General features: G+C 44.6%; 1 protein-coding gene across 1 annotated transcript in view; it reads left to right on the top strand.

The window, feature by feature from the left end:
* The first annotated feature begins 272 nt into the window (after window positions 1–272).
* The window catches only part of GNA12 (G protein subunit alpha 12), a 36,911-nt gene continuing 11,089 nt past the window's right edge, over window positions 273–26,094 (top strand). The window contains exons 1-2 of the mRNA XM_060260792.1: window positions 273–614; window positions 18,117–18,332. Of these exons, the coding sequence (XP_060116775.1) occupies window positions 303–614; window positions 18,117–18,332 (528 nt within the window). The 5' untranslated portion in view covers window positions 273–302. The remainder of the gene's footprint in view (window positions 615–18,116; window positions 18,333–26,094) is intronic.

The raw sequence follows: 26,094 nt of genomic DNA on the forward strand, positions 1-26,094 counted from the left end.
GACCGAAAGAGAGTCGCGAGGGGGGGAGACCGAGGCGGCGCCCCTCCCCCGCCGCTGATGCCTGAGGCGATTTCAACTGCCGGAAAGCGACGGTTGGGCCGCCTTCTTTTCCCGCCCTTTCCGACGGGGGAAACAACCGACTGTTTTCCCTGAGGAGAATCCCCGAGGAAGAAGAACCCGATGGGCGGGCCGGGCCTCACGGGGGTCTGAGGCGGCGGCAGATGCCGGAGGAGGCGGAGCCCCTCTCGCCGCCCGCCGCCGCCGCTTCTGGGCCGCCTCCCCGCTTCGCCGCCGCCGCCGCCATGGCCGGGGTGGTGCGGACCCTGAGCCGCTGCCTCCTGTCGCCCGACTCGGGCGTCGAGAGGCCTTTGGACGGCGGCAAAGAGCGGAGCCGGGACAGCGAGCGCGAGGCCCGCCGCCGCAGCCGGGAGATCGACGCCCTGCTGGCCCGCGAGCGGCGCTCCGTGCGGCGCCTCGTCAAGATCCTGCTGCTGGGCGCCGGCGAGAGCGGCAAGTCCACCTTCCTCAAGCAGATGCGCATCATCCACGGCCGCGAGTTCGACCAGAAGGCCCTGCTCGACTTCCGCGCCACCATCTACGAGAACGTCCTCAAGGTGGGCGGGGCCGGGGGGAGGGGGCGGGGCCACGCACGACGGCCCCGCGAGGTGGGCTCGGAGGAGGGGGAGAGCGGCGGTGGCTCAGGGGGAGAGCATCTCCTTGGTAAGCAGGAGGTCCCAGGTTCAGTCCCCCGCATCTCCAACTAGTCCAAGCAAGGAGGAGCGAAATACCTCAGCTGGAGACCCTGGAGAGCTGCTGCCAGTCCAAGTAGACAATACTGACTTTGATAAACTGAGGATCTGATTCAGTAGAAGGCAGCTTCATGTATTCATATATGTTGGGGAGGGACGGTGGCTCAGTGGTAGAGCATCTGCTTGGTCAGCAGGAGGTCCCAGGTTCAGGCCCCGGCATCTCCAACTAAAAAGGGTCCAGGCAAGTAGGCATGAAAAACCTCACCTTGTGACCCTGGAGAGCAGCTGCCAGTCCGAGTAGACAATACTGACTTTGATAAACCGAGGGTCTGATTCAGTAGAAGGCAGCTTCATGTATTCATATATGTTGGGGAGGGACGGTGGCTCAGTGGTAGAGCATCTGCTTGGTCAGCAGGAGGTCCCAGGTTCAGGCCCTGGCATCTCCAACTAAAAAAGGGTCCGGGCGAGGAGGAGCGAAATACCTCAGCGATGAGTCTCTGGAGAGCAGCTGCCAGTCCGAGTAGACAATACTGACTTTGATAAACCGAGGGTCTGATTCAGTAGAAGGCAGCTTCATGTATTCATATAGGTTGGGGAAGGCATCTTCAACTAAAAAGAGTCCAGGCAAGTAGGCATGGAAAACATCAGCTGGAGACCCTGAAGAGCGGCTACCAGCCTGAGTAGACAATACTAACTTGGTTCAGTGGTAGAGCATCTGTTAGTGAGCAGAAGGACCCAGGTTCAGTCCCCGGCATCTCCAACTAAAAAGGGGCCCAAGCAAGTAGGTGTGAAAAACCTCAGCTGGAGAGCCACTGCCAGTCTGAGTAGACAATACTGACTTAGATGGACCAAGGGTCTGATTCAGTAGAAGGCAGCTTCATGTGTTCATATATGTTGGGGAGGGATGGTGGCTCAGTGGTAGAGCATCTCCTCGGTAAGCAGGAGGTCCCAGGTTCAGTCCCCGGCATCTCCAACTAAAAAAGGGTCCGGGCAAGGAGGAGCGAAATACCTCAGCTTGAGTCTCTGGAGAGCAGCTGCCGGTCTGATTAGACAATACTGACTTTGATAAACTGAGGGTCTGATTCAGTAGAAGGCAGCTTCATGTGTTCATATATGTTGGGGAGGGCATCTTCAACTAAAAAGAGTCCAGGCAAGTAGGCATGAAAAACCTCAGCTTGAGTCTCTGCAGAGCAGCTGCCAGTCTGAGTAGACAATACTGACTTTGATAAACCGAGGGTCTGATTCAGTAGAAGGCAGCTTCATGTATTCATATATGTTGGGGAGGGCATCTTCAACTAAAAAGAGTCCAGGCAAGTAGGCATGAAAAACCTCAGCTTGAGTCTCTGGAGAGCAGCTGCCAGTCTGAGTAGGCAATACTGACTTTGATAAACTGAGGGTCTGATTCAGTAGAAGGCAGCTTCATGTGTTCATATATGTTGGGGAGGGCATCTTCAACTAAAAAGAGTCTAGGCAAGTAGGCATGAAAAACCTCAGCTTGAGTCTCTGGAGAGCAGCTGCCAGTCTGAGTAGACAAGACCGATTTTGATAAACTGAGGGTCTGATTCAGTAGAAGGCAGCTTCATGTATTCATATATGTTGGGGAGGGCATCTTCAACTAAAAAGAGTCCAGGCAAGTAGGCATGAAAAACCTCAGCTTGAGTCTCTGCAGAGCTGCTGCCAGTCCGAGTAGACAATACTGACTTTGATAAACCGAGGGTCTGATTCAGTAGAAGGCAGCTTCATGTGTTCATATATGTTGGGGAGGGCATCTTCAACTAAAAAGAGTCCAGGCAAGTAGGCATGAAAAACCTCAGCTTGAGTCTCTGGAGAGCAGCTGCCAGTCTGAGTAGGCAATACTGACTTTGATAAACTGAGGGTCTGATTCAGTAGAAGGCAGCTTCATGTATTCATATATGTTGGGGAGGGCATCTTCAACTAAAATAGTCCAGGCAAGTAGGCATGAAAAACCTCAGCTTGAGTCTCTGGAGAGCAGCTGCCAGTCTGAGTAGACAAGACTGACGTTGATAAATTGAGGGTCTGATTCAGTAGAAGGCAGCTTCATGTATTCATATATGTTGGGGAGGGACGGCGGCTCAGCGGAAGAGCATCTGCTTGGTAAGCAGGAGGTCCCAGGTTCAGTCCCCGGCATCTCCAACTAAGAAGTGTCCAGGCAAATAGGCGTGAAAAACTTCAGCTTGTGACCCTGGGGAGCTGCTGCCAGTCTGAGTAGACAAGACCGACTTTGATAAACTGAGGGTCTGATTCAGTAGAAGGCAGCTTCATGTATTCATATATGTTGGGGAGGGACAGTGGCTCAGTGGTAGAGCATCTCCTTGGTAAGCAGGAAGTCCCAGTTTCAGTCTCCGGCATCTCCAACTAAAATAGCATCCAGGCAAGTAGGCATGAAAAACCTCAACTGGAGACCCTGGAGAGCGACTACCAGCCTGAATAGACAATACTAACTTGGTTCAGTGGTAGAGCATCTGCTTAGTGAGCAGAAGGACCCAGGTTCAGTCCCCGGCATCTCCAACTAAAAAGGGGCCCAGGCAAGTAGGTGTGAAAAACCTCAGCTGGAGACCCTGGAGAGCCACTGCCAGTCTGAGTAGACAATACTGACTTAGATAGACCAAGGGTCTGATTCAGTAGAAGGCAGCTTCATGTATTCATATATGTTGGGGAGGGACAGTGTCTCAGTGGTAGAGCATCTGCTTGCTAAGCAGAATGTCCCCAGGTTCAATCCCTGGCATCTCCAACTAAAAAGGGGTCCAGCAAAATAGGCGTGGAAAACCTCCACTTGAGACCCTGGAGAGCGGCTACCTGCCTGAGTAGACAATACTTACTTGGTTCAGTGGTAGATCACCTGTTGGGTAAGCAGAAAGTCCCAGGTTCAATCCCCGGCATCTCCAACTAAAAAGGGGTCCAGGCAGATAGACGTGAAAAACCTCAGCCTGACCTGGAGAGCCACTGTCAGTCTGAGTAGACAATACTGACTTTAATGGACCGAGGGTCTGATTCAGTAGATGGCAGCTTCATGTGTGCATGTATGTTGGGGAGGGACGGTGGCTCAGTGGTAGAGCATCTGTTTGGTAAGCAGAAGGTCCCAGGTTCAATACCCAGCATCTCTAACTAAAAAGGGGTCCAGGAAGATAGGTGCGAAAAACCTCAGCTTGAGACCCTGGAGAGCCGCTGCCAGTCTGAGTAGACAATACTGACTTTGATGGACTGAGTGTCTGATTCAGTATTTAAAAAGTAAAGGTAGTCCCCTGTGCAAGCACCAATTGTTTCCGATTCTGGGGTGACATCACGTCACAACGTTTTCACAGCAGACGTTGTGATCTCTCCATCTCCAGACCGCAGTGATTAGTTCCCCCTGGAGAAAATGGATACTTTGGAGGGTGGACTCTCTAGGGTTGCCAGGTCCAGGTTTGAAAACTCTTGGAGATCCCCAGGTCACACCTGGAGACTAGCATCCCTGTCTGTACCTCACTGAGATTCAGTGATGACAACCTCCAGGTGGGACCTGGGGATCTTGGAATTACTACTCGTCTCCAGACTACAGAGATCAGTTCCCCTGGAGAAAATGGCTGCTTTGGAAGGTGGTCTCCATGGCGTTGTACCCCAGTGAGGTCCCTGTCCTCCCCAGGCCCCATCCAAATCTCCAGGAGTTTCTCAACCTGGATTTGGCCGCCCTTCCCCTCCATCCCCCACTGGTAGCCGGTGGGGACCTGGAAGCCCTACCTGTAAGGTGGGAGGAATGTGGAAAGAGGTGGATAGCTGCACCACAGGCTCAAAGAGAAAGGAGAGAGGGAGGAAGTGCCCTGAGGACCCTGGTTGATGTTCATGAGCAAGGTTGCCAGCTCCAGGTTGGGAAATTTCTGGAGATTTGGGGGTGGAGTCTGAGAAATGAGGCTTAGCATGAATGTGATGCCATAGTCTCCATGCTCTAGAGCAGCAATTTTCTCCAGGGCAAATGATTGCTGTCATCTGAAAATCCTTGGTAATTCCAGGACCCCACCTGGAGTTTGGCAACCCTGAACATCCCTCCTGTTTTCTCCTGATGAACAGCCATGAAAGTGGAGGGAGGTGGTGCACAACAGGCCTTGCAAGGGACGTGGGAGGAAGGAGAGTGGTTATTTAGTTTATTTGATTACTACCCAACTCCATTTCCTGCCAGCAGAACTCAGAGTGATGTGCAGCATAGATAAAGAGGAATACATAATAAAATACATACAATACATTAACTCTAGCACTATTTAACAGCTTGCTGTACCATTCAATTGTACAACAATCTTACAATTAGCTGGTGGCTGGCATCAGTGTTCCCTCTAAGCTGAGTTAGAGTGAGCTAGCTTACAGATTTTTAGCCTCTGGCTCGCACATTTTTGTCTTAACTCAGGAAGGATGATCCCGGAGCGTACTAATTTATTCAGTTGCTCACAATTTTAACGACAGTAACTCACAACTTTAATACCAGTAGCTCACAAAGTAGAATTTTTGCTCACAAGACTCTGCAGCTTAGAGGGAACATTGGCTGGCGTACGTCCATATTCCACCTATGGGGAAGAATCTTAACAGGTGAGAATAGAAGAGGGGGGAAGAAACCTGGGAGGCCAGTATTCTCTCTTCCTGGTGGGGAAGCAGTTTGAAAAGAGGTGGGCAGCTGCACAACAGCCCTGTGAGGTCAGCGGAAGAAGGGGAGCGAGAGCCCAGGAGATGCTACGAGGTTCATGAGCCTCCCTTTTTCTGTTTTATCCTTACAAATAGCCCTGTGAGGTAGGCTGTGCCAAGAGAGAGACTGGCCTCCTCGGTTTCTCTTATTCATTTGACTTTTCTCCCACTCCTTTCCCCGTCAAGCAAGACTCAAAGGGGCTTTCAACAATTGGGTGTGCAATAAAATCAGCATCATAATTTAAGCTAAAACCTACAGTTGAAAGTTAATAATCAGTCTGTCTTAGCTAGCCTTCAGAGCAAATAACTGAGGGGCAGCCAGTACAGCAAGATTTGTGGCCCAACAAAGGGAGGGGGATGATCTTTCTAGCTGCCACTGCCCTCAGCTATACACCTATCCAACTTCTCTTGGTATTGTCACAGCAATCCTGTGAAGTAGGCTGGGGCAAGAGAGAGAGGTTTGCTGGCCCATGGTTGCCCAGTAAAGTTAATCTTGTATGTGTTTTAGTTTATTCATTGATACCCTACCTTTTTCTCCCATGGGGACTCAGAGCTGCTTACTTCCTTTTCTTCGTTTCCATTTTATTGCCATAGTAGCCCTATGAGGTAAGTTGGGTTGGGAGCTTGTGACTGGCCCAAGTACACTCAGCAAGCTTCTATGGAGGAGTCGGGATTTGAATCCTGGGTCCTCCAGACTAGTCGGAGACTGACCACTATTACAAAATGCACAGTAGGCTGCACTGAGAGAGAGTGACTTGCTGGGCTCATGGTTCTCTCGCTTCCATTCTCAGAGCAAACTTGTCAGTTAGGCTAAACTGGAGAGAGCAGATATCCCAATGCTACTCAGCAAACCTCATGGCCAAGTGAGGATTAGAACTGCAGTTAGCATCCAGTGCTCATCCATTACACATGAGGAAGCTGTGAGGCAGACTGTCCACAATCATGTTTGGTAGTTTGTTTTTCTAAAATGTCTAAAGCAGGGGTGTCAAACTCATTTGTTATGAGGGCCAGATCTGACATAAATGAGACCTTGTCGAGCCAGGCTATGTATGTCATAAAATGTAATTCCAGGTAGAAGAGATATAAAGGACACAGACAAACACAAAGGGTTTTTTTTTAAGCTTAAAATACAACATGCTTAAAACATTAGCACTTGTTGGTCTTAAAGGTGCTTTCTTTGTATCTTCCCCATGCAATCCAGGGAATTGGGTAGGAAGAGAGTAGCTTAGTAACTTTGCTGCGTGATTGAGAGAGCCTGGCAAAGCAAGCTATTTCTCCCCAAGGGAGGAGCCTCAGCCATGGAGAAAATAGAGGCTTTGCTCTGTAGCTGCTGTGTGATTGAGCAAGCTTGGCAAAGCAAGCTGTGATGCAGAAGGAAGCAAGAGAGAGGAAGAAGGAAGCAGATGACAACCAATTCCTCAGGGGCCTGATAGGAGCCCTCAGATGACATGTTTGACACCAGTGGTCTAAAGCATTGGTGTCAAACATGCAGTTCAGGGGCTGAATCAGGCCCCCAGAGGGCTCCTATCAGGCCCCCGAGCAACTGGCTGTCATCTGCTTCCTTCTCCCTCTCTCTTGCTTCCTTCTGCATAATAGCTTGCTTTGCAAGGCTTGCTCAACTGCACAGGAGCTACAGAACAAAACCTCTATTTTCTCCATTGACTGAGACTCCTCCCTTGGGGAGGAGGGGGGGAGTAATAGCTACCTAATCTTAAATAGGTACACATGGCCCAGCCCGACATGGCTCTGCCCAATCCAACATGGCCCGGCCCAACAAGGTCTCATTTATGTCCAATCCAGCCCTCATAACAAATGAGTTTGACACCTATGGTCTAACGTGTGTGTGAGAATAATGGTTGTTTCATATGGTATATGCATTTTTTTTTACTTATTAACCTGTTGTGGTTTTCTGTCAGTCTTTACAAGCAATTCCAGTCAGCATTAGGCAACATAGGTTCCAGAGGCACAGACAGTCCTGGAATGTGCAGGTAAATCTTTGCCTGATTTTTCGAGCTTTAGAAAACATTTTAATTTTTAATGTTTGCGTCCTGTATGTGTTTATACCCTCTCTTGTCCTTTCTTCAAATCACACATACTCCCTACTGCCATTGGCCAACTGAGTGAAGGTCTCAGCTTAGCCTGCCTCACTGAGTTGTTATGAGTATAAAGTGGGGAATGAAGCGTAAATCACTCTGAGTGAAGGTCTTGGAAGAAGGTAGGGATATGGCTAGAGAGAGGAGAGGCTCTGTGAGTTCTTCTGGCTACAGAGAGGCACTGAGTTGAGCCAGTCTTTTGCTGTTCAGCCTGACCAGGCCACTAATCAGAGTGGGATACAGAGAACAACTATAGCACCTAACAAAACAGTAACACTTTTGATCATTTAGGGTGGGGTGGCCAACGGTAGCTCTCCAGATGTTTTTTGCCTACAACTCCCATAATCCCCAGCCATTGGCCATGCTGGCTGGGGCTGATGGGAGTTGTAGGCAAAAAACATCTGGAGAGCTACCGTTGGCCACCCCGATTTAGGGGGGAAAGTAATAAACAGTAACTGAAATAGTAATCCTTTAAATGTTGGACTAGCATTGATGAGTCTTAGTAATTCATTCAACAATCCTGTAAGGTATGTTAATACTTCCATCGCCACAATTTCTCAGTGTCTGTTCTGCAGTCATGGTTTGTATTACTTGCCTATAGGTACCTAGCTGAATGCATAGCTGAGTTCAGATGTGACTATCATTCACAGCCAGTTCCTCATGACCTGAGCTCTGTGACTGCCTGTTCCATCTTGCGTGGCTCCATTGTGTTACCACCCTGTCGGAATCTAAATGGGGACATACGGGAGGGGCAGAGCAGATAGTTAGTTTCATGCCGCAGGCTCAGTAGCACAGGTTTGGGCAGTAAGTGTGTTATCTGATCCTTCTGTGTGGTTTTCCTTTTTAAGGAGGCCATCAGGCAGTTGGAGTCACATGAGAAGCAGACTTCCAGTTTGTATTTGCTATAACCTTGTCAGCAGCCATTTTAGTTCGTGGAGCCCCCTGAAAAGGAGTGGGGTCACTGGCCAAGACCTGAGCCTATCCAGCCATTGGCCTGCAAGAGGGATTGCTGCTGTAACCATCCCTTGCTCCACATCCATCTCATGATGCTGAGCTGAGCAAGGCAGCAGCCCGTCTTATTCTTCGTGGCTAAACCCAGCAGGCTGAAACATGCACCTGGGAGGCTGGACTTAAGTCAATGTGTCACAGGTTGGGTGATTTTGATTGGTATGCACATTCTCCAGATAAGAATAACTTTTGGTAAGAGTAACAGGGAGGACACTGAGAATTTGGAAACATGTTTTTGTTGCCACCGTGGATGCAATGTCAAAGCGCTTTAGTGGGTGGTAGAAGGAAGTTTGCCTCATAAGACTTTTCCCATAAGAATTTGCTTAGCATAGGTGTATTGGATTGGGCCTTGTTTCGAGCAACATCTATATAAATATTATCCATGAGAATAAGTACAACTTGGCACTGTCATGTATCAATAACTGACATAGGCTGTAGACAGGTGGACAAGTTGAGAACGTTTATAGTTCCTTCCGTTTGAAATTGAGAGGAAAGGAAAGGTGACGAAGGTCTGTGCCATAAGTATGTATATGTAAAAGGTGGTAATGTCCTCAGGAAATCATAACATGAGGTTGGAGGCTGCCTTCGGGCAGTGTAGCATAACTTTGAATTTAGTGTGCTCTTGGGGATCATTAACATGGAATGGGTGCTTCCTTTGCTTTGTACTTTATCAGTCACATGGATAGAGTACATTCCATTTTACATGCGTCGAATGGCAGCTTCTCTTTGTATACATCTTTGTACCAGTTTTGGTCACCGTGGCAATTTGTCCTTGGTTCCTTCGCATAGGGAAGTTAGTTAGGCCAATCAGTTCCACGTTTTAAAAATATATATATAATATCTGTTCTGGAACTGGCTGCCGGCTAAGGTCTGTTTTTAGAACGGCACTTTATTTTTCTGCTCGGGATACCATAAATGTTTTGAAAATTCTGCAAAGATTTCTGTGCAGTGGACTGCAGGAATGAGACAACAGCCTTACGTTTGGGGCCTTGACAGTACTTAGATTAAATTAGTAGGCCTTTAAGGCTAGCTTGGTAATGTTTATACACTCATTACTAATTAAGAAGCTGAGAGTTGTGTGTGCTTTCTTGATGAGTTGGCCAGGCATATTATTCTCAGAAAAGAACATCTCTGAGGTTATTGCACTTCCAGTAGAAGAAAATAAAGTCAGGATGGCCACCATCCAAAGAACCATGTAACTTATTCTGCACACTCAACAGGACTTTAGTTTTATTTTTATTTTTAATGAACAGACACACAGCATTACTTTGAAACTTGTAGGAATTTACAAAGCCATTTGTAATATGGCATGAGGTTTGGTGTTCAAAGAAGAAAAAGTTAATTCCCATTAGATGCACAGGAGCCTTGGGTATCCCTAAAAACACTTTGGATCTTGTCTGCTTTAGTATATATTTTTGACAGAAGCTTTTGGTGTATTAGAGCTAATTTGTAAATAAACTAGTATGGAACTTTATTACTTTGGGGGTTCAAAATTTTCCTTAATTTTCTTTTGCATCAAAGGTATGTACTACTGGTTTTTTTTTATGAATTCAGTTTCTTTGTTATGAAATCGTTCCATTTCCATGTTGGTGGTCTTGTTCTCCTGCTCTTTCCGTTAATGTTGGGATGTGGAGGAGGGAGCTTAGCTGAGGATACTCAGCAAGTAGCAATGTGGATGTTTCATAATAAAATTAACTACTTGCTTCCCACATGTCTCTGAGTTACCATTCTTGCACAACAGTCTTCAGGAAATGAGGAATACGATGTTTGAGTTTCTTTTAAAAATCCTTAAAGGTCATCCAGCCCCAGTGACATGTTACTATTTAATTTGTGACTATTAACATTTCATCGTTAGTACCAATTCCTCAACTTCATTCTTTAGGCTGCCTTTCAGAAAATGATTAGAGCGTACGTATTCTTCCAACATAATTTACTTGGGCTGATGTTGAGAATGCATGTGATGTCTTTTTAAACTGTGTTGTCTTGTAAGTTTCGGGGGGGGGGGGTGAGGTAGAGAAGCATGGCCAGTGCCTTTTAGCTTTTATGCAAAATAAACAAAGCATATCTTAGGAAATCTAGGCATTCCTGCATATCAGATTGCTTTGGAACGCTCCTCCCTGCCCGCAAAATATGAATAAAAATGAGCTGTGAACTATGTTCCCATCTGCACATCACTGGAATTTGAAGGTCTAGGCAGGGTTGTTATGGTTAACATGCCTATTTGCTTTGATAGGAATCGTGTTTGTTGTGTTCTGCTTGTTGTCTCCTGCAGGTTTTTTATTGATGTTTTAATTGTATATTGGTTTTACGCTTACTCCCTGCCTGGAAAATTGTTCTGTTGAAAAGCACACTATAAAATGTCTAAGTAAACAAAATGTCTGAAAAAAGTAGGATTGCTTAATTTGAGTAACTTGATTGTGCAGTTATAGTATAGGCAGGACAGTCAGACAGTATGCCACACTATTTTTTTAGAATTTAATTGTCTTCAGAATACATATCGGATGCCCCCTCAGCCTGTTCCATGTTAGTCTAAGCAGCCTGGTTTCCTGAGAGAAGGATCTTTGGTAAAATGGGCTAGCCACTTGTTTATAGCTTACTTCTCAACAACAGATCAGAGCAACTTGTTTTTGTAGGGCTTTTTATACTGAATCAGTTGCTGTCTTTTACTTCTTACAGGGGTGGAAGCAGAGTGCCTTTTTTTTTTAAGAGGAAGAAGCAAGTCCCATTTTTCCAGGCTGCCATGTTAATTTTTTGTTTTTACACCTTCACCCATTCGTTCATCTTTGGGATCGCAAGAGTCCACATATGATCAACTGCTCCTCCCCACTGCTAAACTTGTGCACAGCCCCTGCGAGGCTCACTAGAATGAAGGCTGGAAACATACCTTTGACCCAGGAAATCCTTACTTTTCCTCTGGGTGTAGAAATTCTCTGTCTCTCACATGAAGTATTGTGTGTTGTATCTGGTCTGTTTTGACTACATAGGTGTGTCTCCCCTGTGCAAGCACCAGTCGTTTTCGACTCTGGGGTGACGTTGCTTTCACAATGTTTTCACGGCAGAGTTTTTACAGGGTGGTTTGCCATTGGCTTCCCCAGTCTTCTACACTTTCCCTCCCAGCAAGCTGGGTCCTCCTCATTTTACTGACTTCAGAAGGATGGATGGCTGAGTCAACCTGGAGCCGGCTACCTGAACCAGCTTCTGCTGGGATCGAACTCAGGTTGTGAGCAGAGGGCTCCGACTGCAGTACTGCAGCTTTGCCACTCTGCGCCACGGAGCTCCTACCATATAGCTATCTAACACCATATAAATAGGTTTATCAACAAATAATGCACAATAATTTTGTTTCTGACTTAGTAGCAGTGCAGCATAGTACCTTGGGGTCCAGGATAGGGTAGTGAGGCACTTACTACTACAACAGCCTTTCCGAAGTTAAGCAGATCTGGGCTTGGTCTATACCTGAGTAGCAGAGCTCATGGGAACCCCACACATCCCATCTTGGGTTTCTTGATGGAAGAGAGGGGAGATATAAATCCATCAAGGAAATAAGTGTTGACTGTGATTCTGAGAAGGATTGTTCTGGAGCTTCTAAATGAAAACTTCTGATCAGCCCTTCTTCCTCCTCCAAGGTTCACTGTCATTTCTGTGTTTGCTGGAGCTCATTTGCATATGCCACACATCCCTGACATCACCGGAAAGTATACTAAATTATATCAGCTCAGCAACTACCTTAAATGCTTCTTGAATTATAATTGTCATAATAAAACCTTACTCCCATCATACTTCTAAAATTACTTTCTGCTATGAGGCCACAGTGGCATGATGAAGATTTCCAACTGTCTGCTTTATATGTTTTGGTTATTTCCCCATTTTTTGTGTGTGGGGGGGAGGGGTGGAAATAGAAAATTTGTCAAATCTTAGTGTTCAGCAAAATTCTCACAGTGGGTTTGAACAGTGGAGCCCAGAAGCAAGTATTTACGAGGGAAGTATGAAAGAAAGAGCACATTAGAGGTTCCGGAGCTCTGCTTTTGTGAGCTCCTGCCCAAAATGGTTACAACAACAGTGTCTTTTCCTTTTCATTGGATATACATGGAGATGGAGAATTGTCTTACAGCTTGCAGATTTAACTGCAGATCTAGGGATACCAGTCTCTAGGTGGGACCTGGTGATCCTCCAGAATGACAGCTGATCTCCAGTCCAGACCACAGAGATCAGTTTCCCTGGAGAAAATGGATGCTTTGAAGAGTTGACTCTGTGGTATTGTACCCCACTGAGGTCCTTTGCCTTTCCAGACTCCATCCCCAAATCTCCAGGAGATTCCCAACTTGGATCTGGCAACCCTACCCCTCCAGCCCCCACTGGTGACCAAGGGGGGGTCTGGCGACCCAAGCAGTTATCAGTATAGAGACTTGGCATTTAATCTGTTGTCTTAAAGTTTTTCCTGTATGTATAAAGGGCAATTTTATTTGTTCATCTGTGTGTTTGTATAGGGATCTGGGAAAATAATCTGTGTGCTTGCTTCACTTACCAGCATTACAAAATATGTGGGGCTCTTTTTAAGATGCTTGGCAGTGTATGGGGCAGGCTGTCTAAAAGAGAAAAATTAAACTGTTCAATAGGCTGCTTATTATGTGTGTGAGATGAAGTTTTTCTGTTGGTAGGTAACACATCCCTGTTGACATACTCTTTATTTCCTACTTTAATCAGTGTGCCTTAATCGTACAATACTAAGCATATGGCCTGTACCTTCAGCAGCGTGCAGGTGGCCTTGTAGAAACCATACAGCATGTTAATTGAGTTGTGCATAAGCTGTGAAATTTTGAAAGCATGTTTTAAATTGTTTTAAAGGAAAATGAGAAGAAAAATATTTCCAGCGTGCATTTGATGTTATTGTTGAGGGATAGCTTGAATAGCTGTGCACATAAATTCTTGTTCTCAGCGGAACAGCTGAATTTTATTATAGTCTTCATGGACTATTACAAGGGTGAAGTGTAATCTTTTGTGCATTTTGTCCGTGCAAGAGCCCTGTTGAAAGAGATGATACTGAATGGAAGTGATTTCCTGAGGCTGCCCATTGAGCCTCACAGCTGAGTAGGGATATTATCTGGAATGTTGGAATTGCTGTTTGTGCCAACATTGTTAAACCCCATAGATCAAACGCATTCTTGCAACACTGGCATCTTTCTTTAAAAATATATTCTGAATTTGCATTATATTGCTATAGTATTGTGAAAATATACTAAGTATTATAAGATGCCTCTGAAGGTGAAAAGGTGTGTCATAGGGTTTTTTCCTCCCCAGTTACCTTTTAAATTGGAACTTAATGTGCAGTGCAATGCTTATGCATGACTATTGACTGTTTACTCCCCATAGAACAGAGGTGTCAGAGATACAGCCCCTGCAGGGCCCCAGTTGCTGTTTGTGCCCACTGAGCAACTGGTCCTCTGCTGCTTCCTCCTTCCTGTTTCTTGCGCCACAGCTCTTTTGCCCAGTCTCTCCTATTTCCTGTTTTGCAGAGGAGAGAAAGAAAGCCTTCTCTTAATTGACTGGGGGCTCCTTCACCACCTCCTCCTCTTCAGGGGAAGGAGGCGGAGGAAAAGAACCCCATGACAGCAGACCAACAGTGTTGCATTCCAGGTACAAGCTTTTGTGTGCTTGCACACTTCTTCAGAGAGAAAGAGGGAGGGAGGGAGGGGTGGGGAGGAAAGTGCCAGGGAGAGTAAGCCAGAGAGAGAGAGAAAATTCTGTGTTTAAGACCAACAATATTATTTCAGGTATAAACTTGTGTGTGCCTGCATACTTCTTCAGAGGGGGAGAGAAAGAGACCCCACCCCCTTTTCCATTCCTTACAAATGGGGGGGGGAGAGAACCTAACAGCACAGCCTACATTCTTTGTCAGTGGAAGGGAGCAAGAGTCCAGCAGCACCTTAACGACTGACAAAATTTGTGGCAGGGCATGAGCTTTCATAAGTCACTACTCACTTCTTCAGATAACGACTAGAATGTGAGACCATCTGTCCTTGTATCTTGAAGAGTAAAGTGATTCCAGGCGCCAAATGACAATAGCAGGCATTGGTAATGAGAAAAGAAACCTAGGTTTCAGTTCAGTCCAGGAGGATGCATTGCCTTGAGCTTCATTATCAGTTGCAATTCAGCAGTCTCTCTTTCTAATCTCTCTTTGAAATTCCTTTGTGAGAGAACTGCTACTCTTAGATCAGCAGGTGAATGTCCTAGTAGGTTAAAATGTTCCCCCACTGGTTTTTCAATGATGTGATTTCTTATAGCAGTAGAAAAGAGCAAGAGTCTAGCAGCACCTTAAAGATTAACAAGCGTTGTGGTAGGATATGTTCTTTCATGAGTCACTCCTCACTTTTTCAGACTTATTTCGGTTTATTCTTTGCATCCTCCTGGACTGAATCCTCTTGTGCCAAACTGAGACCTAGGTTTCCTGTCTCATTACTAATACTGATATCTCCATGCCTTCTACACTTCTGCAAGCCTGCTATCACTGCTCAGCATCTGAAATCACCTTTATAAAGTTTATATCTCTGGTACCTCACGTTACATTTTATGGCACACATGTCCTGGCTCAACAAAGTGACATTTATGTCAATCTGGCTCTCCTAATGAATGACTTCAACACCCCAACCATAGAGGGAGAAATGTTCACAGTTGTACTCAGTAGAACTTTTAAATTTCTAAATAGCCCTGCTGGCAGCTTGCATTGCAGGGGTACTGTCTGGGCTTGCTCTGGAAGACTAAGAACTACATAGAGATTGCTTTGGGGTCAAAAGTGGACCAGCAGATAAGTCTTGAGCATGGAATGGCTCATTCTTATTTAGTTTCAGTGGGAACCTCAGGAATCATTAATAGAAGTGCTGTGGGATTAATTGCCCAAGTTCTTACTCTGTATAAGATACTGTATCCCTCAAAAGGGATGCTCGAAGGATCATGGTCAGTGTTACTGTTATTCCCTGTTTAATTCAAAAGGAGAAACATCACCTGTAAGTTTCACATCTGGAGAAGCATCCCTGCTCGAAAAGAGTTTTTCAGGGAGGGGTTGAAAAAAGCAGCTGCGTCTCCTCCCTGATACAGAAGGGTACAGAATAAGCACTATAAATGAAGAAAACTTGTATTGTGCCGTTCTGTGATAAGCAGCTATTATGACCTCATTCCCCAGCGTGGAGAAACATTCGGGCAGGGCTGCAGCTGTGTGATGGTTAGGGTTTGCACAGGGTTAAAAGTGTTTGAAAGCTCCCTAAATGAAATAAGGCTTAACTGTATGAGTTAAATGGCTTTAGAGTGCTGGAGCCTAAGCAGGGGAAAGGTCAGAGCTCTGGCTTGTGAGTGCTGGATCAGGGCTTAAATATTGGCAGCTCAGCTTTGAGAGAGGCATGGAAGATGGAAGTGACCCCAGCTGACACAATGTGGCCACAGTATGGATTGTTTCTTTGGGAAACAGCAGTGAGTCCTTCAGTCAAATACTATTCTTTAGGAAGAAGAGAGAGTTCCGTCAGACTTCATCTTGAACTAAACTAGCAGATATTAAAACTAGCAGATACAGAAATTTGTGTTAAAATTCTCCCTTGGTCTTCAATTTACTCAAGAAGCCTTATAACAGCCACTGGCTTTGGTGAGAGAGTTGAGGAAACAATCAGTGCATGGGAACGAAAGCAAGGATTTAAAACTTGTAATCATAGTCCAGCGAAACACAATCCTCACTCCATGTCCTGAGTTTGTAGCCTCCTTTTACGAGACTGTAGAAACTGTATTTTGTGCTCTGGAGCAAAGGCATGCCCTTTGAACGGCATATGCGAAGGATTACATTGTACAGAGATGAAGTAATAGCCCTTCAAGACGGCTCAGTGTTTACATTAGAGAAGCTGCATTAGAAGGAGCCCAACCTAATAATTAAAAATGTCTCCAAGTAACCATTAACTGCTCTTGAGCTGGAGCAATAGAGAGGCTGCAATTCCCTCTCTGCTCAGGCTGGCAGCCTGAAAGTACGGTATCTTCCTTCTGGTTTACAAAAGAGCAGTGTGAATTTGGTCTTCTCCTCCTAAAGTGTACATTGAAGCCTTACTTTCATAATCAGTCTTATCCTGACTGCTTCTAGGGTATTGCTAAGCTCAACGTTAGACTTGCTGCTTGGCGGATGTGAAGAAAAGGTGGTTTTCAGAAAAGGCTCAGACACGCTGGTCTCCACCAATAGGGAGCAGCATTAACGTTAATGGCAAGTCTGGGTCAGTGGTGCAAGTACTGGCATGAGAGGCTCAGTTTGGTGTAGTGGTTAAGTGTGCAGACTCTTATCTGGGAGAACCAGGTTTGATTTCCCCACTCCTCCACTTGCACCTGCTGGAATGGCTTTGGGTTAGCCATAGCTATCGCAGGAGTTGTCCTTGAAAGGGCAACTGCTGTAAAAGCTCTCTCAGCCCCACCCACCTCACAGGGTGTGTGTTGTGGGGGAGGAAGAGAAAGGAGATTGTGAGCTGCTCTGAGATTGGAGTGGAGGGCGGGATATAAATCCAATATCATAATCTTGGCCATTCTATAAACAAATAATGGTAGGATGCTTGTTCGGTGGTGCAGTTTCACACTGTTTTTGTGCCCTTTTCCTGCCCTGATCTGGGGCCCTAAAGTTTAATTTTGGGGTAAAGTGGTAATGATCATGCTAAGCTTGAGGAACTGCAATACCAATTTTCCCAAGATGGAACAGAGCAGTGTCAGGTCAATCTGTAGTACTTTACTATGGTGGTTTCTCTCCCCCCCAGCAGATACAGACAAGATTCTCAAACTTACACATGGACAAAATGTTCGTTATTGGAAAGCAGGAATGCTTGTTTTGATAACTTGGTTCTTGGAAAGGTGGAAGCATTGGGCTTTTGGATTCCCTGAGGAATATTTTTGCTAAAATTACCTAAATGATTGTTAAGGTTGATACTTGAGCTTTTAAAAACAAACTTGGTCAAGTGGTCAAATATGTAAAGCCTGACTTTGTTAGAACTACACTAAAAAAACAATCTTGCCAGTTAAACATTTCTCAAAGACTCATGATTCAGTCCCTTACTAAAGCTTTTGAGAGCACAGCCACTTTTCATACAGGAAATGGGGGGGGAGGGGTGTTTTCCTGAAGCCTTGATGCTTATGATCTGTCTAAGGTTATCTTCTGTGCTGTGTTTGTTTTTTTAAAACAAAAAACAAGGGTTTTGTATGTCTGAGCATGTGTTACAGTTCTCCAGAGACACCAGCTGGTGAACCGAAGAGTTAGTTGGAGACACTAGCCCATGTGGATGAGTTTAGATAGTGTGTGGGTCAAACACTGCAGGGGGAGTTCTTAGAGCAGAAGTATCTTATCTCTAAATGTAGGGGTATGCATTTGTAAACTGAGTCTTTCCATCCCCTAACCAGACTTAAGGAAAGAGGTCCTTTACTTCTGCCGGTCCTATTAGATGAATCCTATGATGCTGCAAAATGAAAGGGTGTCTCTTGATTTCTGCAATATGTGTTTGGTAAATTAACTAAGACTCCAATTTGAAATTTTATATTGGTTTCATTTCATTAACCACTAAGCCTGTGTGTTTTGTTTTGTTTTGTTCTTTAGGGCTGCAGAGTCCTGGTTGATGCACGGGACAAACTAGGGATCCCTTGGGAGTACTCAGAGAATGAGAAGCATGGGATGTTTCTAATGGCCTTCGAAAGTAAAGCTGGGATGCCCGTCGAACCTTGCACATTCCAGTTGTACGTACCTGCCCTGAGTGGCCTGTGGAAGGATTCTGGGATTAAGGAAGCTTTCAGCCGTCGAAGTGAATATCAGCTGGTGAGTGCATTAGGCTGTGCTGAATAAAAAGCAGTTATCAGAGTACTCTAGTTGAAGAAATGGTCATCCTTCCAGCATACTGTCACAGTACTATAAATACACTGCAATAGGCAAGATGGATAGCTGTGTTAGTTTGTCTGTAGCAGTATAAGTAGTGAATAGTGACTCGCAAAAAGCTCATATCCTTTCACATATTTTGTTAGTCTTTAAGGTGCTACTAGATTCTTGCTCTTTTCTACTGTGATAGGCTGTAACTTGAAATGAAGATGAAAAACGTGTACTTAAGCAGTGAGCTGCTGTGGCAAATGGAAAAAGTGGAATACTTACATATTAATAAGTAAGTAGACTAAATGAGTCACAACAAGATGGGTGTCTAAGTTCTATTCCCAGGTTTATAAGGAACTCAAAAAGCAAGGCAAATAGAAGACAACATTGGATTTATATTCCGCCCTCCACTCAAGGGTCTCAGAGCGGCTCACAATCTCCTTTATTTTCCTCCCCCACAAGAGACACCCTGTGAGGTGGGTGGGGCTGAGAGGATTCTCACAGCAGCTGTCCTTTCAAGGACAACCAATGCCAGAGCTATGGCTGACCCAAGGCCATTCCAGCAGCTGCAAGTGGAGGAGTGGGGAATCAAACCCGGTTTTCCCAGATAAGTGTCCGCACACTTAACCACTATACCAGACCGGCTCTCCAGTGTAAATAGGCCAAGCATTACCTTTTAACAAATTCTTAAGTGTCTTTTAAAATGGTTTAAAAGTTTAAATGGTAATTTTATTTATTTTATCTTGCAGTCATAACCCTTAAAGCTTTCAAATTGTTCTTATGGGCTCCTACAATGTAAGTTAGTGAACATAGTTTTTCAGTACATAGTTTAATCGTCCTTTTTCTTTAAACGGTGAGTATTACATTGTGCATCAAAGCCTAAATCTCAAGGAGTAGAAGAGCACACTGTGTAGCTACTCTGGTTGAGCTTCTCTCAAGTCTGACACAAGCTTGCCACTGGTTTGTGATGACAGTGAGCCAGATTGTGTCACTATTAGCTTTTGCTGCAAGCTCCATCCAACACGTCAGCAGTTAGAGATGCAGTTGCGGCATGCAGAATGGCCATGATTTGGGACAAGATTCTGTGGAGCTGCAGAATTAGATGCTCTCCTCTAGCGTTCAGCGTAATGGAGTTAGTATCCACCAAACTGCAATTTTTGTATCCAACGGTCTGCCAGAACGATGAATCTGTCTCAAAGCAACCTTTCTGTTTAACTGTCTAAAGCGGAGAGTTGCTGACATACGAATGTTCTGCTTGGTAAGTGTAAAGATAGTGATGTAATTTATTAGGAGCATGACGCTTGCGTTAATTGAAAAATGACTTTGCTAAGACAGGAACTGTATGTAAGCATTTGTTGTTGACATTCTGCTTAGCACCCAATTCATCAAAGTTCTGGCTGTGAATCCTTGTCTGGGACCTTGAGACTTCCAGCTCTGTGTGGGTGGATTCTACAATAGCAGTATTTTCTGCGCTTTCCACTCCCTTTGCATAAAGCACACTAAACCAGTTTTCCCCCATCTGTGTCTCCTGGGAAGCCGCACTGTCTCTTCCGTGCAGGCAAGTCTGCGAGTGACAGAAGCTTCATTGTGCATGTCTGCTATATTGTCAAGTATCTGTCTTCTCTCTCTCTCTCTTTTTTTTTTTTTGAGGGAGAGAGCAAAATAAAAATTGAAATAAGTATGTAGCTCTATTCCCCATCCTCCATATCTTCAGTAAGTGTATTTGAAAGGAATCCATCTAAATAGCACCTACTTTCTTAGACCCCTTCAGTTTCTACCCAGGCTACAGAGAGAGCTCTTGAATGATAGGCAGATTATGCATAGTATTTTTGAATTCTTTACTAGAAGGGAATTAGTCGCTTTTTCGTGTTTTTGCCAAATCTTGTCATGCTTCTTTATTATGTAGCACTTGTGGGTGTTCTGATTCTCCCTTCCCTGGCTGATGATTTCATGTTCAGAACTAACTACAGCTTGCTGTTAAGATTCAGGTGGGTAGCCATGTGGGTCTGAAGCAAAAGAACAAAGTCCACCGGCACCTTTAAGACCAGTGAAGTTTAATTCTGGGTATAAGCTTTTGTGTGCATGCACTCTTCTGTGAAGGTGCCACTGAACTCAAAAAGTGGTTCTACAGTTTACTGAATTCTGTAAAACAAAAAGAATAGTAGGTGCAGTTCTCTGTAAGATCTATGAAGGCACATGAGGACTTCATCTAGCAGAGAAAATGAAGCTATGTAACTTTAGGGATGATGGAAAGAGGGGTATTCAGTTGTCAGGCTGTCATTCTTACCCTCAAATAGAAGGAGCCTGGTGTGGCATGCCTAATGTCTGCTTGTTCTGTATGGGGGCTATAGTGTTGGTTCTTCCGTTGAATGGAAGAGATCAGTGTTTCAACTTGACCAGCTTGGGAGGTGAGTGGCCTTTGAGGCTTTTGTGGCCAGAGCAGATGTTTCATGAGTCTTCCACTCTGAAAATTTGCTCCTGCGTTGTTTTCTTAAGGGCTCACTTTATCTTGAGCGCTCACTGCGCTCAAAACTGAGATGGCAGTGGGAACCTCAACCAAAGTTCCCCAGATCATGTTTGGTGTGCTGTTGGGGAGTAGACTCCTTAGAACAGCTGGAGGCAGGCTTGCTGGAAAACTGGTGACCTATTACTCCAGCATTGACAAATCCCGCAAAGGGAATCATGTTCTTGGGTGTCTTTCCACCACTTGGAGAGATCTCCTTGGCTTCCTTGATCTTTGATAAATTTGACTGAGAGGAGAAAGAATGCATATAAATATAATGCCAAGAGCTGCTTATTTGTGGTTCTAAGGGTAGGAGCTTCTGGTCTCCCGTGCTCCAAGTAGCACAGTGGAAAGACTGAGTTCCCCCTGCTTTTAAGAGAAAGGAGCTGGCAGCCAATATTCCCTCTAAGCTGTGGAGTCTTGTGAGCAAAAATTCTACTTTGTGAGCTACTGGCATTAAAGTTGTGAGCTGTTGCATAAATTATTTTGCTCTGAGGCCATTTTTCCTGAGCTAAGACAAAAATGCGTGAGCCAGAGGCTAAAAAACTGTGAGCTAGCTCATACTAACTCAGCTTAGAGGAAACACTGGTAGCAGCTACTGTTAGCACCAGCTGGGGCTTCAGCTTTTTCCTTGCTGGGATTCATCCTGCCTGGCCTTGGCAGGCTCGACTGGACTGTTGCCTGTTGGGCTCTTCCTTCCACTTCACAAATTTGGCTTTGCATTCAGTAGAATCTTTAAAGGCTGTCTCTATTCTTAGGGTTCACTACATTCAAAAGTAAAATGGCTGCTGAGTCATGTTGGTCATTGGGCCAATCCTTGGCCTTGACTGTAGTTGGCTAAGCTGCAACCTGTGCCCAAAAGATAGTTGGGCCCCACCAGACAGGAAGGCACACCCGGCTGTGTTCAGGCTTTGAGAAGTCTTCTGAGAAGCCTCTGTCATGGATGTCTTCTCGCGCTGGAGTTTTTCCCCTCCTCTTCCCCCCACCCCAGGCAGCCTCTTCTTACGTGAGAGGAAAAGAGTCAAAACTGGAAGAGTCAGGAAAGGTTTTTCCCTACCAATGCTATGAGTTCTGTTCCCTACCTTGTTGATATAGTACAAATTTACTTACTCTGGTGACCCATCCAGGGCCAGCCTGAGGGTTTTTGGCACCCAAGGCCAACTATGACCTTATCACACAGCACTGCATTTCTTTCAGTGGCCGTCTTGATACTCTTGAGAAACCCACAAATATCATACCAAGGATGCAGCTGCCTCCATGCAGGTGGCATTCCATTTTCCCCTCCTTCCAGTTACTACAATAAAGTTACTGGTTGCCAGACAGATTCCCCCCCAACCTTGGTGTCACAAAGGGAGGTGGAAGACAAGAATGTGTGATATTGACAAGGCGAGTGAGGAGAGAAAGAATGATACAAAAGACAGGAGCCACCATTGCGGAGGGCTGGCCTGACACTCACTTCTAGGAGCATTGTAAACCGCTTCTGGGTCCTGATCCACAGGTTGGGAAACACTGCTGTAAGGCGCATGGCTAGTTCCAAACTCTTTCTGTTGTTTCCAAATCAGAAAGAGAATTGGAAGGAGAATTCTGACATGCACACAGATACCCTGGTGGAGATGGAATGTTTTGGTTTGTGTTTGTATGTATGTGGCTTTTTTGCCTGGTCTTGAAATAAAAAGTGGAAGGAATATCCATCAATTCAGGGTACCATCCTCCTCAGAATAGGAACTGGACAGCTGATGTCAGTGTACTTAGATATAAAATTTCCAGAAAATCTGAAGCCCTAGGAAAGCCTTTTTGTTTGTTTTTGGGAGGGGGACAGAAATGTGGGGGAAAATTGAAATATATGCAGTGAATATCATAGCATTGAAAACACTAAACTCTTTCATTGTATATTACCATTAAAAATTATAGTATATTGTTGCCAAAATTATTTATATTTTAACAAAAAAGAATTGAAAATATTGTATATTAGCTATAGTATAAGTTGTTTTTCTCCAGTATTCTCCCAGATCTTCCAATTTTTCCATTGGGAAAATTAAGGAAGTCCTTAGACTTTTCATGGTGTATATTTTAGAATGAGTAAAATGTTTTGTACAGGCAGTTTTCTTGTTTTAAAAAGTTGTACAAGGTTTTTTCACTGCTCCCTCAACTTTTCCCAATTTTTCCATTTGAAATATTATTTTTAAAAAAACACAACATGGGAGGTGGGGGGGGGGAAATCTAATGTTTTTGTGTTTTTTTCCAGGCCCTAACATCTCTAGGTATACTTTTGTCATATTTTTTCTTTCTGGAAATATGGAACACATATCAACTGTGCAGTTTGGCTGTGAATCTAAATGTCAAACTGCTGTTTAAATTATTAACAGTGATTTTTGTTTCTTAACTTTATCTTTCACTCTCCCTCTACCTGGTTGCTCTGATGGAACTGAAAATTACATTAATGTGGATCTTTCTTAGTTGAAATAGACCAAAGTTGCGGCTTGTTTTGCTGAGGAAAGAAGGCCCTTCCTTAAAGTTTTAAAATCAAACAGGTGGGACAAAGCAAACATTTGTTACAGAATCCTAAACATGCGAATTCCAGCTTTCTACAGAAGGCAATTGCACAATATTTGTCTGGCATAGTACTTCACTACATACTTGAGTCTGTGGCATGCTTAAGATGGGGAGGGCTACTGGTAGAGTCAGCAGTTTGAAGTCCATTCTTGCATGGTCTGATGTTCCCGGAAGACAACACTATTCTTTAAGCTTGCAGAAATGACCTATAACATCAAAATGAATTGAACCACTTTTTTTAACTTGGCTTTCATGTGCTATAATAGAAACCTTGATTTAAATCTATCTTGGGGAACTTCAGAAACAAAGAAACTTCAAATGAATGGTGCATATCAGTATCTGTAGATTACCTGAAGTTATATGTGTAATATACTGCAGGCTGTTGAATATTTTCTTATTTTATTTATTAGTTTATTTATATCCCACACATTCCCCCATTTGGGGGCTCAGAGCAGAGTACAACATAAATAGTAATAAAATCACAATAAAATTACAGTCATAATAAAAACAGTTACAACATTTAATAAAGTACAGCAGGATGACATAACAGAATAGTATATCAGAATGGTACTTCAGAATAGCACAGAAGAATAGTAAAGCCATACAGGAGTACAGTACAGTAGGGGAGGCCAACCGATCTAATAGATAGATGCCCGCTGCCTCATCCAAAAATATCAAAATGAATTGGACATTTGTGGTTCCTTAAAGCACTTGAATGCTTAAAAGAGGCACGTGATGGATTCTGAATAGCACAGGGATCCTGCGGTCCTTTACTGCAAAACTTCCAGTTCATCAGTTTACTGTGAGCAGAGCCATAAGAATACTGTCCTTCCAGAAACTGAACTTACACATATTTTCAGGCTACAGTTTCCTGGTCTCTAGTGAAGCTTGGCTTGGCTAATTGGTGATTATACACCAGTAGTGGCTTCCGCCAGCCACAAGTAACTAAGGCGTCTGTTTAGGTAGTCGGGCATGGCAGTCTAGGGTGTCAGCCATCAGGAGAGATAGTCTAGCCTTACCAAACAAATGTTTGGGAGATGGCAGAGGGGGTTCTAACCATGGCTAACACACAAAGCCAGGCTTCACTCTGTCCAGGTTTTGTAAGCCAAGGCTGGCCACACACTGTAATTTTTTAATGGGTGGGTGGGAATAGGGTATATATTATCCATCAAGTAAGTATGTGATTGGATACATTTTCCACCATTCAAAGCCGAAACCCTGAACTCAGCTGACCATAGTTTCCAAGAAGGGGATCATTGATGAACAAGTACTGATCTTTTAAGAAAAGATGGAAATAATTGGTAAGGGATAGCTGCCACTCCTGTTAATACATTGCCCACCTCCCCCCCCCCCTTTGTGGATTGATGTAGCATTTAAGAGTTGCATCCAAGAAGAAAAGGGAGGGAGGTTTCTTTTATCTTTCCTCTCCAGCCAGTGTAATTTTTGTTTCTGGGGACTAAACCACCACCACCACCACCACCCCCAGTGAAAACATAATACTTCTGTGATTTGTGAAATCTTTGCAGTCAACAATATTTTATTTCAGAATTTGAAAAGCTAATACCATCTTCAGAAGCATTTCTAAAACTTATTTTTATCCTCCATGCCTCCCTTTGGTTTCAGTAAAATTAAATATCTGGGTGGCTGTGTCCAGAATTTTGTTTTGAATGCTCTCTTTGATGCTCAGAACTGTTTGTTGGTGTGTATTCAAAAATCTGCTAGTTTGCTTCTAACCCTGGATTAACTGAGGTATGTTCAATATAACATTTAAGACTTAGCAAGGGTATAGTGTGTGTTGTTGGACTTGTGAACAGCTTTTGCATTCCCATCACAAATTGCTGGCATACATTGTGAGAAAGCGTGGAGGAAACCGCAGATCGAACTCCTGCTGTCACATTGGCTATGTTAGTAGTACAGCTTGCCCTTTTTTCCATCGTGCAGTAAAAAGCTCTGATGTGTCCACCTAAAGTTCAGTCTGGTGGGCAGACCTTGGCTTCTGATGAAACAGCTTATACATAACTAGCCAGGGCTTTAGTCGGAGAACCTCGACAAATATTGAATCGCCTAAGAAGTGCAGGAGGCTAAGTAAAGATTGTGGAACAGACAGTGTGTCAACTCTGGCAGTAAGGATGAGGAGACCTGTTGGAGCTTATAGTGGAATCTGTCAAAGCTCCGAACTGCTGTGTGGATGTAAGCGATAGGGTGGGGCTGTTCATAGTATTTTTGAAGTACTAGAGTTTAACTAGGAACTTCCCTTAAGTGTATTAGATGAACTGCAGCTCAGCTGTGGGCAATGCTCCCTCTCTAAGCTGTGGAGTCTTGTGAGCAAAAATTCTACTTTGTGAGTTACTGGCATTAAACTTGTGAGCTGCCGCATAAATTAGCTTGCTCGGGGGCCCTTTGTCCTGAGCTAAGACAAGAAATGTGTGAGCTGGGGGGCTACAAAACTGTGAGCTAGCTCACACTAACTCAGCTTAGAGGGAACACTGGTTGTGAGCTTCTGCACCAGTCCTTTAGAACAGCCTTCTAGGAAAGATAATGTTGAGTCAGTTTGGTGAACTGGTTAAGTGTGTAGACTGTTATCTGGGGGAACCAGGTTTGAATTCCCACTCCCCCACTTACAACTGCTGGAATGGCCTTGGGTCAGCCATAGCTCTTGTC

This window comes from Heteronotia binoei, chromosome 20 (assembly GCF_032191835.1).
Source record: "Heteronotia binoei isolate CCM8104 ecotype False Entrance Well chromosome 20, APGP_CSIRO_Hbin_v1, whole genome shotgun sequence".
In the NCBI taxonomy this organism is placed as follows: Eukaryota; Metazoa; Chordata; class Lepidosauria; order Squamata; family Gekkonidae; genus Heteronotia; species Heteronotia binoei.